The following is an 18,446-nucleotide window of genomic DNA, read 5'->3' as shown; positions in this document are numbered from 1 at the left end:
ATTGATCACTTACATTCATCTTGGGTTTTATGTTGTGGAGAACCAGCAGATGACCACGAGCAGGAACCCCAGCAGCCCTACAGCAGGGCCAGCACCAGCAGTCATCAATAATGTCGGTGTCAGTCTACAAGAGAGAGTGAGGCAGGGGAGAGTGTTTGGTCAGGTCCAGGTTAAGGATGGAATCGTTATCAGTGTAACTTGGGTTAGCAAGCATCCCCCCAGAACAAAAACACAATGTCACAGACACACGGATAAGAACAACACACCGATATATGATTGAATTAATATCCAGCTTTCCAGGACGTAAGCAGCCATTTCATCTTTGTCCAGTGGGTTGCCTCATGGGAACCTTCGGGAACAACATGCTCCCTCTGGCCCTCGTGCAGCTCCTCACTCATGATGCTGTGTGTGTGTGTGTGTGTGTGTAGAACAAAACTATCCTGAAATAGAACAGTCTTATAATAGAACAGCTTTATGATAGAACAGTCTTATATTAGAACCATCCCCAAAAGAAAATATTAGTTAAGATATATATAGCATGTATGAATCCTAAGGTCAAGTTTCAGAAGGTGAGGTAGGATTAATATTTGTCGTAAGTAGTGATGTAAGACTGTACCTGACTGGTTGTTTGGCTCGCTGGTTGACTAACTCACTGGTTGACTAACTCACTGGTTGACTAACTCACTGGTTGACTAACTCACTGGTTGACTGGCTCACTGGTTGACTAACTCACTGGTTGACTAACTCACTGGTTGACTGGCTCACAGGTTGACTGGCTCGCAGTAAAACACAAAAATAACATGAAATGCCGCATCAAGACTCTTTCGTTAAATTGAATCTGGTCACAGGAACACTTGCCTCTCCATCCACTCCCACTTTTTAGATCAGTTTGTTTATCTCTGTTTTTACCATTTTTCGGCTGGTAGAGATCACTGCAATTCGCAAACTCTCTCTCTCATTGTACTCAGAAGGGTAAGGCATCTTCTGAAAGGATTAATTCATCCTATTCAAGGTTTCAGTGAGATTCGAAACAATACATACATATATACATACATACATACATACATACATACATACATGCATACATACATACATTGGTAAAACTCCTGTTCTTTAATACTTTGTTATGACTTCTTGTGTCTAGTGTCGCCCTTCTCATGTGTGTTAGGGCCAGGACTCAGACATGACAAGGTGTTGATTGTATACGTCTGTCACTGCTGCACCTGAAGCTAATGTAAACCCCTTTATGGGATTAGTATCTATCAAAAACTAATAACTAATTTTATATCTATACTAAAAGTGGGTTTTTGTCTTATTAATAATGTCTTAATAATATTTTTTAGGTTATTTGGTGAAAAATACGTTTTAATTTAATTATTTCCGGGTTAAACTTAAGGTAAATAACACAAGAAAGTATAAATATTTACTGGAAAGAAGAATTTGAGTAAATATGTATTAATATATTGAAATAAAAATAAGCTAGCATGTTATAATTATAGATTCTGGCTCTTATTAATGAATTATATAACTCATTTTATAGAGTACACCAACCTGAAATAAGGCCCTGGTCTGTTTGTTTGTGTCGTTAAGGGTCAGATGGGAGGCAATGCTTCTCTTTATTAGTTATTTAAACCACTTGGTGAAGGATGACGACCTACGTTAAGACAGAAAATAAAACTTTGCCATTGCTTCAAGAGTTGTGGTATTAACGCTACAGGTGAGTTAATAATTAGCTCATATAACCGTGGAATAAGTAATCCTGATGTAAGGTGGAACGATAATCAAATTAGCTACAATATATTCAGGAAATAGATGAAGAATTTTTTAATGAGTTTGTATAATATTTTTGTAGATTTGCAGATCATAGTACAGTATATATACCATCAATAATGTATGTATAGTATCATATAAAGTGGCTAGAGGTATATTACACTGTATATGTATTCACTGTAGTATATAATTTTCATATGTTAAAAATAATTGGTTTCTTATGGACAGGCTGTGTCAAACTTGATCATCCCAGACCACCAAGCTGATGCCTTTGTCTCCCCCGAAGACCCGGATCTCCCAGCTTCATGGCCAGACCAGGTCCAAGGCCCTTCTGGGTGGATTGGTACGCTGGGACGCTCAATACTTCACCACACATCGCTTTGATGCGTACACTCGAGAACACTGGCTTTCTTCCGCTGTTTCCTCTGGCTATACTTTGTCGCCATAAGTCAATATTCCACTACTTTATATGCAATTATTATAATTACTCTTGTTGATATCACGGTATTAATAAACTTTACCTCTTTGTGAAGACTGCAGTAGTATTACCTCGTAGGCTGAAGTGCGAGATGAGTGTTGGCGTGTATAGAGCTGCGTTACTCTTCTTAGCATCAACCCGTCAGCATCTTCTTCAGTGCACACCGGAGGGATATTTGCCTTCTTGACCTTTTCTCCCTGTTTGCTGAAGCAGGGCCAAGAGCACCTCTGTTGCACTTCCGACATTTTCGGCAGCCAGATCTAATGGTCTGGTCAATGTTGGATTATCTCTGTACAGAAAACTACAGGACTGTTCTACTTATTTCTACAAGTAAGTTTGATTGAGGATCATAAGTGTCAGTATACTGTACAGGGTGATCAAAATGTTGCATTACAGAGTTTTTATTTTTATTACTATTTTGACCACTGTATGTAATATAGAATTTATAATATATGTTCAAAATAATTGTTAGTGCCAGTTCTTTGTAAGTTATTCATTACAAGTTCTTCCTTATTTACAGTACTGTTAATCAAACTATAGTAAAAGTGAAAATGTCGGTGTACCTCTTTTGATCACCTCTATATATGCTATCTCACATATATATTAACTGTAGACCACAATAAACCAATGGAGCTATTTATCATTAACATTGTTCAATTATTTTATCCAAGTTTTATAGTTTCGATGATGGCTAAAACTTAATGAACCCCAATTACTCTGGTTTTTTAGAATACTTCTCATTAATTCCAGGATTCGGAATGCCACTGAATCTGGACAGTTGTCTCTGCTGCTGGTGCTGGTCCTCACGTTCAACTACACACTCATACCTCTGTTTATTGGTTTATTTTCGTTATATTACCATTTGCTCTCTTCCAGATGTGGTGTTACAGTGTAAGTAAAATTGATGAAACAAATGATTCTGAAAAATTATTTTACAGAATGAAATACCTAGCTGTGAACACAAGTAAGTTAGGTTATGTTGCAAAACGTAAACATGGTTCATCTTTCCGGACAGATGTACTGTGGTGAAGAAGGCACTTCTCCTTCACTTGCTCCTCATCTGGAGATGTTCGTAAGGTCAAACTTCCTACACTCCCCAAATCTTGGTGAAGCCGAGTGGTGCTACAACATCCCTCCGTTAGCTTACTCGCACGTCCAGGATAAATACTGGGAGGTACATCAAACGTCCTGTCAGTCAGTGACAATAAAACATGTCAATGAAGATTAGTCCCTCCAGCTTATTTTGCTCAATGATTAAAACTCCCAAATGCTACCTAGAGTGTTAAGTTGAGTTAGCATTAAGGTATTTAATGAATTGAAATAAGCTTATGGTGCTCTTCTTATGATCAATAGATCTCCCCCAACATGAATATGAAAACCCACTTCAAGGAGCACAGTTTCATTTGTTGGCTTTTAGTATACACCACTTGGTCTCAGACTTGAAGAAACATCATCTTAAAGAATACAGTAATGAACACACCAACCTTCTCTTCAGGGAGGGGATAATAACTTTTCATACAAATATTATGGTGGATGTTACTGCATAGCTGACAAGTTTCTTTCTCGGTATTAGTGTTACAAGTTGTTATATTTAACCAAATGTTCTGGTAACTTATATAAAGCTCAGGTCCAAGTGATGAAGAAAAATGTGTTTGTTTTTCTGTTTTTCGTCTCAGAATGTGAATACCAATGCTGACAGACATTAACTGACATAGGTCACAGATGTTTTACTGATAAGTTTTAAAACCAGATCTTAGTCTCCTTACTTCAACTCTGTGGTGTTGTTACAGGTGGGGTTCTTCAGCTACTAAGAGTCGGCAATGCCAGCTTATCCTGGCCTTACCTGTTGTCATGATCATTATCCTTCATGCTGCCCTCTACATGGTGGATAACCCTCAGGTAGTATAAAAATAAAAATGATATTTATTCAGTCAAATTGTCATAGTGGTTTACAATTGGTTAGGAATGTATATAAATTAAGCAGTTATACGGATCAACATGAATATAGACCATGTAGGTATACGGTGCATATGGGCATGATACAGTATATAGTTCCTGCTAGATAGTCTATAGTATACAACAGTGGCAAACAGTTGGCAATTTGACCAAGGATGCTTATTTGTCATTTATACCACAGTGTGTGTGTGTTGAGATGGAAGTGTCATACTACTGTACTGTATTTCAGGTGCAAAAATAAATGCAGTAAATATTGATGAATAGATATTTTTTCACCCATATCTTCATTGTTGAATTGCTGATAAAGATGAGATATAAACTATGGTGTTGGATCACCTGAAAATTAGGCACTCAGCTTATTTTTTCTTGATGAATTAATACCCTAATATTACGTGGGGGCACTAGCTTGTATTTGTTTTGGTGAGCTTAGGTTAACATTAAGGCTGCTTAATCTTCACATGATCATATTTTTGTAAACTTTCATTATTTTCTAAGGTGTGTTGGGGCTTAGGCATCCCACCACCTGCCTCGGAACAGAAAAAACAGTCGTCCCTGTGGCCAGAGGAAGGCATCAACTCCTGGCGTGTGTTCGTCCTCATGGCTCACTCCTTTGCCTGTGTGCGTTTTGCGTCCTTTATTATCCACGTTCAGGTAAGTGTCGGGTGAAGCTGTTTGTAATAATCCTCATCTTATATCTTTCTTTTTCATTAAGGCAATTAGTTTTAGCATCTGGTGAGAAGAGGGGTATCCAAATTGACGCCAAGCCAGATACATTAGCCCTGGTTTGTGGTGTTTGTATTCGTTGTTTTGTCAGTTTTAAATATTACTATCGTTGACAAGAACCTGGGGGATCACATGAAGATTAGCTTCCCCAGCTTATTTTGTCTGAAGATTAACTACCCTGCTGGAGACAGTGGAGATATAACAAGCAGGGGAACAGTGGAGATATAACTCGAGCAGGGGAACAGTGAAGATATAACTCGAGCAGGGGAACAGTTGGGATATAACTCGAGCAGGGGAACAGTGGAGATATAACTCGAGCAGTAGAAAACGTGACTCAATGGGGTAACTCTGTGCTGTTTATTACACCACACCTCCCGTCCAACCTTCTGGTGCAGGAGCTTTAAAATGGCGAGTACAGCCAAAATTAATGTTATTATCAAGTTTTATACACCAAACTGCACCTTTTATGCCCTCAAAAAAAATCGCTTTTTGCCGACCTGTGGATGACATTTAACATTCCCTAACCCGATCAAGTACGGATTAATCTTCGAGTTAAGTGCCCAATCTTCACGTGATTCAAGATACTGTACCTACCTCAGGGCCGACCATTCTTGATGACGGTGAGGTGAACCAATGTGACTCATGTCTGATGCAGCTGGACAAAACATTTTTTTACAGGTGACCACGAGACTGTTGTGTTCTAGCTGTCCCGTCGTGTACTGGTTTGCTGCCCACCTCATCACCGACCACCCCAAGCGCTCGACTGGGACTATCTCCAAGGAAAACACCGACGACCGACCAGAATGCATCACGAACATGACCAAGCGATATACAGTTTTTCTACTCTCGGAATTCCCTAAACCTTTTTGGGGACAAGTTGTATTGTCCTATTTCTTTCTCTATTTTATGATTGGAATAATTTTATATTCCAACTTTTTACCTTGGACGTGAGGGAGGACACACATGGTTCACTCACTGGCGACTAAATATTGTTAATATTTTTGTGATATTAGTGTTTTTGATGTTATATTCTTTCTCTGTGTTTATTGGTCATGGGTATATGGTTATATGAGTGGGTCTACCAGTGAGTGATCACCCTGTATGTTTCTTAAGACACCTGTGAGAGATGTGTCTTTTCTAGTCATTTGTTACTGAGAATATATTATATTTATTGTTAGAAATTGTCTTTTAAATTTATAACTTTAAGGCTACTTGAAGATGGAAGACAACAAACGGTCAAAATTTTCACAGAAAGACAACGAAATTACATCCTACTGTACCTTGTGCTGGAGTTTTTTCTTGTGGGTGTTTGCCAGGGAGGGAAGGATGACTTGACACTGTGACCCTCTGGTTACGGTACACCTCACAGAAATTATCCGGTTTATGTGATTTGATTTAATTATCCAAAGTGGAATGGCAAAATTTGTATGAAACAAAATGATCGCCGAGCTGGGAATCATCCAAGTGTGATGACACACTAACCCTCTACACTACATTGAATACTTTGAAGATGAACTAAAGTATTGCACGTAAGCTTGTCATGTAGAATTTGGCTCATTTAAGCTTTTCATCACTTTCAATTTAGGTCTTTAAGGAGAAAAATCTTTGAAATATTAAGAATAATGTGTAAATGAACTTTATAAGTCACAATTTTTACATAACAATACTCACTCTCACAGAAGAAGCACTTGAAACACTGTAAGTCTCACCTCATCACAGCAGACTTACCACATTAAGCTTTCTGTTCTTCACTACTGTTTAAAGGTTACATTATAGAATTACCTGAAGACCTACTGCCCTGGTTTGTATCACCTTAAGGTCAACCACCCCCCCCCCTAATAGTGTTAAAGGTGGTTAATCTTCAGGTGAAACTAATAAATCACTTATCCTGTGTAGAGAAATCTATTCCTTATTATCTCGTTATGTAGTATTGACAGCTTTGAAGCATAAAAGACAGGATTGTGATACTTTTATTTTATTTTACAAGCACAAAACTGTTAAGAATACATGTATACACTCGGTGAAAAAACTATCTTTCAGGAGGAGTCCGATTAATTTCGAACTGAACAATTGTGTTGTCTCAAAAGTGTTGGTAGGCATGATTGCGAGACATTTCCTACCTATTATGGTAGGCTTAATCTAGTTCATTTCATTCAAAATATAAAATTAGTTAGTTGCAATATGAGTGAGGAATAACAGTGCATGTAGGGCCTTCTTGAAAACCACCTTCATTCGTGGTGTCATTTTGTTTTGCTGAGAATAATATTGTAAAGATAATTTTTTTTTCGAGTGTTATAATATATTCCATGTGTATATATTAACCAGTATTCTGTATTTATGGTACATACAATTATATATTATTAATTGTTTTTATATTTTAGTTATCCTCATCATACTGTACTGTTGAATGTTAGTACAGTACAGTATAAGTTGCCCGTTTCCCCAAGGGGACACAATGGCGAGAGGCAACGCATAATGAATAATCACATCCAAGTATCGTGTTTTTATCTGATTTGTTGATATTTGTCCCAACATAAATATGAACACTGGATCAGGTCAGAGTTTTTATTTTAACAGAAACAAGAAATTCAGGAGTGAGGTGGGAAATAAATCAAGTACTGTACTGTATCTGGTTACATTATTTGGTATACAGTAAAGGCTGGAGTCAAGGATAAAGAAAACGAGACACGTTTGTGGCTTGTTTTTAATAGAGTTCTTGAGGTTTGTGTACATCTTCCACTCTGTTCTTACCTGTGACCATCCATTAGTAAGGTGAAGAATAAACTGTACTAATTGAACTGATATTACAAGTATGTATACAAAAAATATTATCATCATAATTTTTATGACCATTTTCCATGCTTGTCAGCCATGGACACCCAATGGTAGCTCTTCATGTTGAGTGTCCCTACCCCCAGCACTCCTCCCCTTCATTACTGAAAATCTAAAAATTCTTTTTCCGCTTCAACAGTGAATTTCTGAGTTTGATCTGTTTGTCTCGGAATGACTTCTTCTGTTTGCCTGCCAGTTTGTGCTTCACCATCATGAAGCTCTTGGTTCTCGACTTTTCCCTGTTAGTTGTGGAGGCGTTTGGGTTCATGCGACCCTTCCTGGCTCCAAACTTGTCTCTGCCTTCCCTCCCGGCCAGGACCGTCTCCATCCTGGCTTCCTTAGAGTGTTTCCTCTTCTTGTAAATCATTTCAATACTCTTTAAGACACCAGCTCTCCAGATTCTGTGGTTTTCTTGGATTGCCTTTTACGTTTCTTGTTCTTTTTGCTTTTGCTGAACTTCTCAACCTGTTTGGTAGCTTGTAGTGCTGCTATCCTGGCAAAGTCGGCATCTGTCAGGAAACGAGAGCTGACAACGTCGGTTTGCCGGGCCGCTCTCTCTTCTGCCGTCAGCTTCATCACTTCATAACGGCTTCCTTTGTGGAGAACACCTTGTCGTCATCGTCGTCATCTGCTGCTGCTGCTTTTTTGTCACCATCATTAGGTGTATCATCACCATCACTATCATTACCCAGATCCAGTTCATCATCAGAATGTTGGACATCAATCCATTCATCATCATTCTCACTGTCACTTGACCCAATGCCTTCTTTCACCCCGTCTTAAATGTTAATATCTCAGCCCCGGGAATATAACTCACGGCATTGCTCTGTCCAAACTGTTCTTTCTTTTTCTCGGCTGGTTCACTAGGAGCCCCACGGTCCTTCCTGGCGAGAAGCTCCGGGTTTTTGTCTCTGAAGAGAGATATGAGGGACCTGGCAGCCATCATGACCCCCTTGTCCTTGTGTGTCTTGTACCCCGTCAAATCTTGTAGTAAGTCATCTGACATACAATGAGGATTCCTACTTAAAGTTCCCTTATGGCATTGAGCCCCATCGCCATTACTTCGCTCGAGTAACGTTCAGTCACGAAATTGTTTGCAAGCGTGGGACTACCGGCTCCAGATCATCCGGGGGAACCTGAGCGTGGGCTGCCTGAGCTGCAAACACCATGACTTTAGTGACTTCACGCTGATGAGGGAAGAGGAACCTTTGGACCAGAGGGTAAAAATTAGGAATATACAAGTGGTGGATGCCAATTAGACGGGAGATCATGTCCATTGTCATCAACTTTACCTCAAATCTCTCGTTCATCTTTTCTAAACGTTTATAGAGTCTATCGGCCATGTCCTGAGGGTCGTGAATTAAGTGCAGGGCGGAGAAGTCAAAATTGACCTTTGTCGTCTTCTTCTTCTGATTCCTTTTAACCACAGATTTTACTTTTTCCATTTTCCTCTGTTTCTTTTTTGTCTTCTTGTTGACCTTCATGGACATCCTCGCCGCCTTCAGCACTTTCTGGTCGTCTTCAGGGTCGCTGTCCGAGTCCGTCTCGTCTGTCTTTTCTTCGTCCCGACCGATGAAGAATTTTATGGCGGCCACCATAATCTTGGTCACCTTGGAGAAACACGCCATAGATAAGATGTTGACAGTTTTGGCGTCGTTCCACACACGTTTGTTGTACAGTTGAATCATCACGTCGAGCGAGGTTTTGGCAGCAATGGCGTGTCTGGACGTCAGCATCTCAAACATAAAGTTCAGTAATTCTTTGTTTAGCTTCATATTCTTACCTTTAGAGTTGATGTTTTTTATATCTGTCACAATGTGCTGCTTCAGAAATTGCCGTAGATTCTTGTCCTGTAATGTACGATAATTTTCAATATGAACAAAAATATATTTGGGTAAGAAACTATATACAGTATTTTCCACATCAATACACTCCAATATCAATAAAAAAACACACACTAAAATGGCAAACTAAGTCACTGTAATTGATGGCTTAACTTTAATATTTATGTAATCAGCATTAAATCTCTTCAATTATATTACATAAATTTGCCATTCAATACTTTTATGAAATATTTTTCAGAACAACAGTTGTAAATGCTATGGGGTGCAATTTTGCACTATGCCATTATTAAATCAAATTAAAGTAAGAGTGAATATGAGGTGAGTGTACCTGACAGTGTAACAGCTGGAAGAACAACATGTGCAGGTCTATTGGAGACAAAAGGTTCTTGTTACAGCAGAATCAACGCCTTCACAAAGACCAACCGCATTTCTGGATGTAACACAGAACCATGCCGCTTCAAGATGGTCGTCAACTCCTGAGGGTACTCGTTCATTTTGTCCGGGTAACACTGGGCCACCTGTACACAAATGTAGTCCCACATAACATTAAAAATAATCACTATTTACACACACAATATGAGAACATGTAATGCACTGTACCGTACACAGGTATATCCTGGCACTCGCAGGTAATAATTGTTTACAACATTTACACAGTTTAATACATATGAAGTGTTGGCAGCCAAGCAAATACTGTACAGCAGTAATCATAAAACCACAAGGTAATTTTTGGTTTACCTTTTAACAGAGTAATGAAGAAAGAGAGAGACACATCACAGTCCAGCACCTGAAGACCTGCTGTAGAAACCATCAACACTGACAACCTCAGTACTTTAATGAAGCCTCAGCCAACAGATTTTCATTAAAAGGACTTAAAAAATACCATTCAACAAGAAATAAATAAATAAAACATTTGTGAAAAAGAATCAAAGATAAAGTTGACGGCCATCTTCGTTGTTGACATCCTCAAAGGTAATCAGTGATCATCTCGGGTTGTGTCACGGCAGGTGTGTTTTGTGAACATTTTATGCCAAAAATGTCTGGTAAACAGCAAGTGAGTTTGTTGATAAACTAGCCAAGGTGTACCCAGGAGAGTGACATGAAGGGTGAGGCTTTGGTTTGGCTTCCTCTACTGTTAAAATGACACTCAACAACAAGGAACATATAAAAAGAGCCAGACAGTCTACCATGTCCTTAGCTGCTATGAAGGTTTCCCACACAAGGAATAAGCTGCCAGAAACAGTGGAGTGTCAACTGAGTAGGTCTCTCACTGCCAAGGAGGAGGAGGAGGGCGGTAGAAGCAAGGCAACAGCGGTCAAACACACAACAAGCTCCGTAAAAATTAACTGGTGAGTGTTTATAATTTTTTCATTTTTATTAAAGTCTTTGTCTGAATTGTATGCAGATAATCGTCGCCTAGACTGATCACTGCGGCTGACTGTGTGTTTTGTTATCGTTGCGCTGGAGTTGTTTCTGTGCCACTCTACTTGTATCAGGAGACAACGGTGAAAATCATATTTCTATGTAACGGCAACTTTTTCTAAACTTTAATTTCACATTTAATTATTATTTTATCTTTGTAAGGAAATAATAGTACCTTAAAACATTTACTAAACATTTCATCTTCTTTCACTATTAAGCAAGACCCCCATATCAATAGCACCGTGAATGACGTATATTACCATCAAAAGAGATACGATAGTTTACAAAAATAATTCAATATAAAAATCACATAATCATTTTCATAAACAGTTATAATACTAAGCAAACTATGGTATTAAGTACATTTGGTTAAACAAGAATAACTAAGAATACTCAACAAAATACCATATACCTGAGCCAGAAACACAAGAATAACTAAGAATACTCAACAAAATACCACCACACCTGAGCCAGAAACATAACCATCTGATAGAGGTTCTCTAAGAATGTTGTCTCTCGAACTCCTCCATGTACGAGTCGGAATCCCTCTTTATAAGGTTCTGTAGCTGTGGTAGATTTGATGGTAACTTATTATTGTTAGCTTGAGTTTTCTCCATTGTGAGGGATTTGTATGTTGATCTGTAATTAACGATATGGGTTAATAATAAGTGATTGTTAATTATCATGAGGATCACCTGAAGATATATATAGACATAAATAGATGGATAGATAGATAATTAATGCTTTAGTTATTTGGTTAACGTCATTATTTTCTGATATTATACTAACAAATATTATCTTACCAGTTAATTAATATATTAGGATGTTTTTGAAGAATGAGTGTACACATTTACCTGGACCTTGTGTGTGTGTTATTGACATCAGCTGTTCACATGATGCCAGCCACAATGTTGAAGGAATTACCACGAACACCGGGGTGGGGGTGGGAAAAAATACTTAGAGTTTACATAATAATAAAATTTAAAATCATTCTAACCTGATCTATAATTATGATAAAATAATTTAAATACGATTTTTCTTTATTATATTTTTATATTTAACTTAGGATAGAGAAACAATATTGTGTTTATGTTCATTTTAAGTTTTAACATTAGCCACTGTGACATGCTTGTGGAATACCAGGAAGACGACACATACAGTGACTAGTGATTTTTATTTATTTTTTAATATCTTGGATTTCTATTACTATTTTCTATAAATAATTACTATATATTATTTTTAGCTGTGTTTAATTCTTAATTGTATTATTTTAAGAAGCACTGTATCGGGTTATATATAAAAATGTAGAGTATACATCTACATGTGTTGTGTAATAATCCTGTTAGGTTGTGATTCTTGTTTTTCCCTAATATTTAAAAGAAAATTAATTGTCACATTCTCTGAAGGTATTGTATTTTTTTAGCAAATAGGATTTAAATGTAAAGTATTAAATATTTCCGTTTAATGCCCATTCGTTACTTATAAATACAAGTTTCATAAAGTACTTCACAATATCTTCATTAATAATGGTTAATTCAGTTAATTTAGTCCAAGGAAACTACTTTATATTGTACTTTTTCTATGACGTTCATGAATACCTCTTCTATGAGGCTAAACAAAAAAAATAGTTCAAGAAACAGTAATAGTCTGCCCTTGTTGAGTAACCGTTTTCTTTGATAAGTTTGTTACTCTGCCATCAGGTTTTAATGTAGAGTTATACTTCCTCATTACATATTCCTTGCCTATTATGTTTACGACGAGGATGGTAAATGTAAAATCATTTCATTATCGAAAATTTTAATATTTATTCCACTTCATTTTCTAAAAAAATTAATAAGTTATTGATCAAAGAATGAAAGATAAATATTTTTGTTGTATTTGTTATCAAAATAATAGAATAATTTATACTAAAACTCCCACTACAGCACCCAACTACCATCATCCCTACTACCACCATTCGTAAATCACTGCCACTACCACCGTCCATACACCACCCAAGGGGGGGGTCCAATACTTTTTCTTTGATCATTTTTGTATAGTAAAAAGTATTTACTATTGACTTCAGAATATATCCTGATATCAAGTGTGCATGGCTCAAATGCCTGATATTGGTCAGATTTCCAAAAAAATATGGGGAGGCTTACTGCCCCCACCCCAGCTTGGTGGTCTCTTTACGCTGGCCATGTTACCCCACCCACAACTTCTTGGACCCTACCCTCTTGATATTCCTGGATCCGCCCCAGCCACCATCCTCACTACACCTAACCATCCTCGACTCGACACCTAACCATCCTCGACTCGACACCTGTCCTCCCTAACCTAACCTGTAATTAGTAGGGCCACACAGGTCGGACATCCGTAGCCGACAGGAAGCTATACACACCGTTATGACCTTCAGGTGATACTAGCGTCCCTGGAGGAGCCGCTGGTGACCTCCTGGTGACCTTTGACCTTACTGCATGACCGAGGAGGGAATGTCGCCTCGCTGGGCCAGACAGACGTCCACATAACCCGTCCTGTGTGTGGCTTTTCTGCCTTTTCCCGTAAGTTCTAACTGTTTGTACTGACCAGTTTTTACCTTATTTACTTAACTCGTGGTCACTAACTATTGGTGCCGTCTTCTGGCGTTCTGATAGATAGATAGATGGATAGATAGATAGATAGATAGATACTGTAGATAGATAGAGAAAAGATAGAAAAATAGATAACTATTGTGTTCACCTTAGGTAATGGTAGTAGGAATTGTGGTTATGTTGAGGGGTGGTTGTGGTTTTACTATTTGTGTAATAGTGTAGTAGTGGTGTGTAGTGACACCACACCAGCTAAGGGATTACCTAACCACCACTATTACCTTAACCTCATCTACCGCCTCCCATCTACCACCATCTAAATCCCACCTCCCCCATTCACCACCACCACTACCACTACCATCCTCGGAACGTAACCCTCCCTTGTCATTCACCACCACCACTTACTAACCACCATCTAACCCCTACCACCTCCTTCTCCATTCTAAGGTCGACCTCTAGAGTCAGGAAAGTCACGCTTGACCTAACCTCAAACTTGGTTAATTAGAGAGAGAGAGAGGGAAAAAATATCCCCACTACAACTCGACTTCAACTCGTAACCTGAACTTTAACCTCTCTTAAAAATACGTAAATAGAGGGTTCCAATATTGTGTTCTATACCGATTGTCTTTTGTTTGTTTACCAAGTTTATAAGGTGTTGAAATATATGGTTATTCTTTTGTTTTTGTTTTGTAATTTATTGGTTAACTTGTTTAATTGTTGTTGTTTAATTGGTGGATTTATTTCTTGGTTTTATTTATTCATTTTTGTTGATTTGGTGAAAATGTTGTTGATGATGTGACAAGTAGAAATAGATAGAGAAAAAGAGAGATAAGAACGAACGGGGGATGATGGTGATAAAAGCAAGATAGAGGAAGAAGAAGTAGTGATAAAGCTGACTCACACTTTGGATGGTCAGCTCATTAGCATATTAGGGTCTGTTATGTGATGAGAGCTATGTGTTTGTTTTCTCTCTCTCTCTCTCTCCTCCGTCCTTCCCTCCCTCCCCTCACTCCTTCCTTTTATCTACCTTTTCCTTCTCCCCTATCCTCTCCTCTCTCTATCTTCCTCATCTTTTCTCCCCTTTCTTTTTATCTCACCATCTCTCCCTCCCCCCCTGTTCCCTCCCCCTCCCTCCCTCCCCCAGCAGGTGAGACAGCCGGGCACGCCCTAGGATCTAAATAGTGTGGGAAATACCTGAGACCAGGTCCTACTCCTCCCTCCTCCTGGTTATTTCCTCCTCACTCCCAGCTACTTCCTCCTCACTCTCCCTAGCTACTTCCTCCCTCACTCTTCCTGGTTATTTCCTCCCTCCCTCACTCACTCTCCCTGACTACTCCTTCCCTCCCACACTCACTCACTCCCTGCCTCTGCCAAGAAAGAGAGAGAGATGGGGGTAAACATGGTGAGAGAGAGAGAGAGAGAGAGAGAGTTGCCGACCCTCTCTCACCATACGCCACTTCTTGTCAACATTCCATAGTTTCCATTAGCCATCGAGAAGGTCCTCATATAGTGGACTCAATTGTCGCCTCAAACTTGGGGATTAGTTCGGAAGGTTTACGGTAATTTACAGTAGATATTTTTTTTCTTATTTCTTTGTTCAGGGTGTGAGGGTTCAATAGGTTCCATTAGACCCCTGATGAACCCAGAGGATGGGCAATAACGGTGGTGAAGAAAGTATGATGAACGTCATCGTCAACCATTACAACCCGAGGGTACGGAAGCTATCACAGTTCCAATATTTTCCCGCGAGATGAACAATTACTTAACCTTATTTCTTCCTGATTATCCAATAGACTAAACAAAAATATACACGTATGATTAAATTAAACACTGTTGATAATTACGCAAGGATAAATTTAAATTCGATTTTTATTATGAATGTAAAATAGATGGGGAGTTTAAGTAAATGGCAATGTGATACCTTTGGGGTCGAGGAGTCAGACACCGGCACAGTTTCCCGTGTAAAGAAAGGTGACACATTTGTAGGCCTAAATCTAATGCCTCCCTTTTATAGCGTATAATTATAGTAAAGTACTGTATAGAATATGGACTTACCTGAAGATTAGACACCCCAGCTTAGATTAATAATAATAATAATAAAAATAATAATAATAATGAAACAAATATACAGAAAGCGGACACACACACACACACACACACACACACACACACACAATGAAAGAAACTCATTATGCAAATCAGAGTGTTGTTATGAGGGCAACAGTACTACTTCAACACATAACGCACCGAGTAATTGTTGCTGCCTCCTGAATTAATACTCCCTCCATCCTTCCCTCCTTCCTTCCTCCTTCCCTCTTCCTCCTCCTTCCCTCCCTCCCTCATGGCGGAGTGGGGAGGGAACTCAGGACGTCACATAACAGAGGTAATCTAGTACAATTGACTTTTAGTATGGGTGGGGAGGGCGTGGCAGTAGGTTAGGGTGGTGGTGATCCTGACCCTCTCCCCCTGACCCCTCTCCCCCCCTGTACCCTCCTTATCAATTCTCAGCCACCAGCCTACACTAAAATATCACCTATTGTATTCTATAGCGCTTTACCCTAACCTGCCCTCACACACACACACACACACACACACACACACACACACACACGTACACTATTGGTTAGAGTTGGCACAGAAAACGAAAAATATTTATAGGGTAAACTCTACTGTTTCATCGAGTTCTGTGTGTGTGTGTGTGTGTGTGTGTGTGTGTGTGTGTGTGTGTGTGTGTGTGTGTGTGTGTGTGTGTGTGTGTGTGTGTGTCATTCGATCGTTATCTAACTGTTCATTGATTGTGTTATAACAGAAGTAGGAGACGTTATTAACTGCTGGAAAAAATAACTGTACCATAACTTTGGGTTAGGTTAGGTTTGGTTAGGTTAGTTTAGTTTAGTGTTAGTGTTAGTGTTAGTTTAGTGTTAGGTTAGTTAGTTTGTTGTCATTGAGGGAGAACAGGTGTACTTCCTCTTGTTGTGTGAATATCTGTTATAGGTATTCTGTTAGCCAATTAGCGACAGGTAACAGGTATACATAACAGGAGCCAACAGGAACTAATAACAGGGTCTTTTCCGTTATCCCTGGCCGCTTTCTGTTAGTTTACGATTCTTCCCTCCTTCACCTCTTCCTTCACCTCTTCCTCCCTCTTCTCTTTCTTATTTCTCCGCCTTCTTTCTCTCCTCTTCCTTTTCTCCTCCTCCTCCTTTCTCCTTATTCCCCTCCTCCTTTCTCCTCCTCCTCCTCCTTCTCTTTCTCCTCCTCCTCCTTTTCCTCCTTCTTTCTCCTTCTCCTCCTCCTCTTTCTCCTCCTCCTTTTTCCTCCTTTCTTCTCCTCCTTTCCTCCTCCTTCCTCCTTCCTTTCTCCTCCTCCTCCTTTCTCCTCCTTTCTCCTTCTCCTCCTCCTTTTTTCCTCCTCCTCCTCCTTTTCTCCTCCTCCTCCTCTTCCTAACAGTGAACAATATTTACTACCATTAATTCAAGTCCTTATTGTCTGTCTGTCTGTCTGTCTGTCTGTCTGTCTGTCAGTCTGTCTGTCTGTCTGTCAGTCTGTCTGTCTGTCTGTCTGTCTGTCTGTCTGTCAGTCTGTCAGTCCGTCTGTCTGTCAGTCTGTTTGTCTGTCAGTCTGTCTGTCTGTCTGTGTCTGCTGTCTGTCTGTCTGTCAGTCTGTTCGTCTGTCTGTCTGTTCGTCAGTCTGTCAGTCTGTCTGTCGTCAGTCTGTCTGTATGTTGGTGTCTGTCGTCTGCTGTCTGCATCTGTCTGTCTCGTCAGTCTGTTCGTCAGTCTGTCTGTCTGTCTGTCGTCTGTCTCGTCTGTCTGTCTGTCAGTCTGTCTGTCTGTCTGTCAGTCTGTCTGTCAGTCTTTCTGTGTCTGTCTGTCTGTCGTCTGTGTGTCTGTCTGTCGCGTCTGTCTGTCTGTTGTGTCAGTCTTCGTCGTCGTCGTCTGTTCAGTCTGTTGTTTGTCTGCTCAGTCAGTTCGTCTGTCAGTTCTGTCTGTCTGTTCGTCTGTGTCTGCGTCTGTCTGTCAGTCTGTCTGTCTGTGTCTGGTCTGTCTGTCTGTTGTCGTCTGTGTCTGTCGTCTGTCTGTCGTCTGTCTGTCGTCAGTCTGTTGTCAGTCTGTCTGTTTGTCTGGTCTGTTGTCAGTATGTGTATGTATGTTTGTCTGCCTGTCGTGCCTTAACAGACCAGTGAAAAAGCCACTTACAGCTGGCTACACACACACACACACACACACACACACACACACACACACACACACACACACACACACACCGAGCTGGGATAACGGTGATCCGCTGAACTGTGTGTCCAGGATTCACAAGAGTGAGAAAGTGAGAGAGAGACAGATAATCAGTGAGACAGACAGACCGAGAGACAGACGGGTATATTCTCTGTCTTTATGGTGTTGTGATAATGAGGTTGTCTATTTCCGCTCCATTTGACGCGTCTCTCTCTCTCTCCAGACACACACACACATACACACCTGGGGGAAGAAATTTGTATGTTTTGACTTAAATCCCAGGTGTTAATTAGTTACTACAGGTGCCCATATTCCTCCCCTTCCCTACCCTCTCTCTACCCCTTCCCACCCCCCTCCCTACCCCTTCCTACGTCACTCACCCCTCCCTACCCCTTCCTACCCCTCCCCACCCCCCTCCCCACCCTTCCTACGTCACCCACCCTTCCCACCCCCTTCCTCTCACCCCCTTCCTACCCCTTTCCTACTCTTCCCACCCTTCCTTCCTCTGTTACAGTAGTTTGTAATTTCAATGATTTTTTTTCATTCATGTTTTCCTGTTTTTTTTAGGATTATTTTCCTGTTTTTTTAGTTGTGTTTTTTTCTTAATAATTGTTTC

The 18,446-nt window shown here is 39.8% G+C and overlaps 2 protein-coding genes and 1 long non-coding RNA gene across 4 annotated transcripts; 2 read left to right on the top strand and 1 right to left on the bottom strand.

Annotated features, from left to right (window-relative positions):
• Positions 1 to 2,992: 2,992 nt before the first annotated feature.
• LOC121856017 lies at positions 2,993 to 4,069 on the top strand. Of its 2 annotated transcripts, none has more exons than XR_006086875.1 (3): positions 2,993 to 3,139; positions 3,264 to 3,422; positions 4,039 to 4,069. It is a non-coding gene; the product is annotated as an uncharacterized LOC121856017 (long non-coding RNA). The 2 variants fall into 2 exon arrangements; XR_006086874.1 differs by lacking the exon at positions 4,039 to 4,069 and adding an exon at positions 3,602 to 3,914.
• Positions 4,070 to 5,970, top strand: LOC121856016 (GPI mannosyltransferase 2-like). Its single transcript, XM_042351254.1, has 3 exons — positions 4,070 to 4,147; positions 4,700 to 4,855; positions 5,606 to 5,970. The coding sequence occupies exons 1-3, from the start codon at positions 4,100 to 4,102 to the stop codon at positions 5,876 to 5,878; spliced, it is 477 nt and encodes a 158-aa protein (XP_042207188.1). The 5' UTR covers positions 4,070 to 4,099; the 3' UTR covers positions 5,879 to 5,970.
• Positions 5,971 to 7,841: 1,871 nt separating this feature from the next.
• LOC121855939 (protein SDA1 homolog) lies at positions 7,842 to 11,928 on the bottom strand. The gene is given in 11 exon segments (XM_042351156.1): positions 7,842 to 8,143; positions 8,146 to 8,314; positions 8,347 to 8,540; positions 8,543 to 8,785; positions 8,788 to 8,865; positions 8,868 to 9,609; positions 9,932 to 9,995; positions 9,997 to 10,121; positions 11,491 to 11,528; positions 11,531 to 11,664; positions 11,829 to 11,928. Coding segments are annotated over 10 exon segments (2,037 nt in total). The 5' UTR covers positions 11,643 to 11,664; positions 11,829 to 11,928; the 3' UTR covers positions 7,842 to 7,871.
• Positions 11,929 to 18,446: the final 6,518 nt, after the last annotated feature.

Source organism: Homarus americanus, unplaced genomic scaffold, assembly GCF_018991925.1.
Source record: "Homarus americanus isolate GMGI-L3 unplaced genomic scaffold, GMGI_Hamer_2.0 scaffold19117, whole genome shotgun sequence".
Lineage (NCBI taxonomy): Eukaryota > Metazoa > Arthropoda > Malacostraca > Decapoda > Nephropidae > Homarus > Homarus americanus.
This window is presented reverse-complemented; position numbering and strand designations above follow the sequence as displayed.

Bases quoted from the DNA above. Each gene is read 5' to 3' on its own strand.
- LOC121856016 (XM_042351254.1), top strand. From the start codon at position 4,100: ATGATCATTATCCTTCATGCTGCCCTCTACATGGTGGATAACCCTCAG. The intron at 4,148-4,699 runs GTAGTATAAAAA...TTATTTTCTAAG, and splicing joins ACATGGTGGATAACCCTCAG to GTGTGTTGGGGCTTAGGCAT. The intron at 4,856-5,605 runs GTAAGTGTCGGG...ATTTTTTTACAG, and splicing joins CCTTTATTATCCACGTTCAG to GTGACCACGAGACTGTTGTG.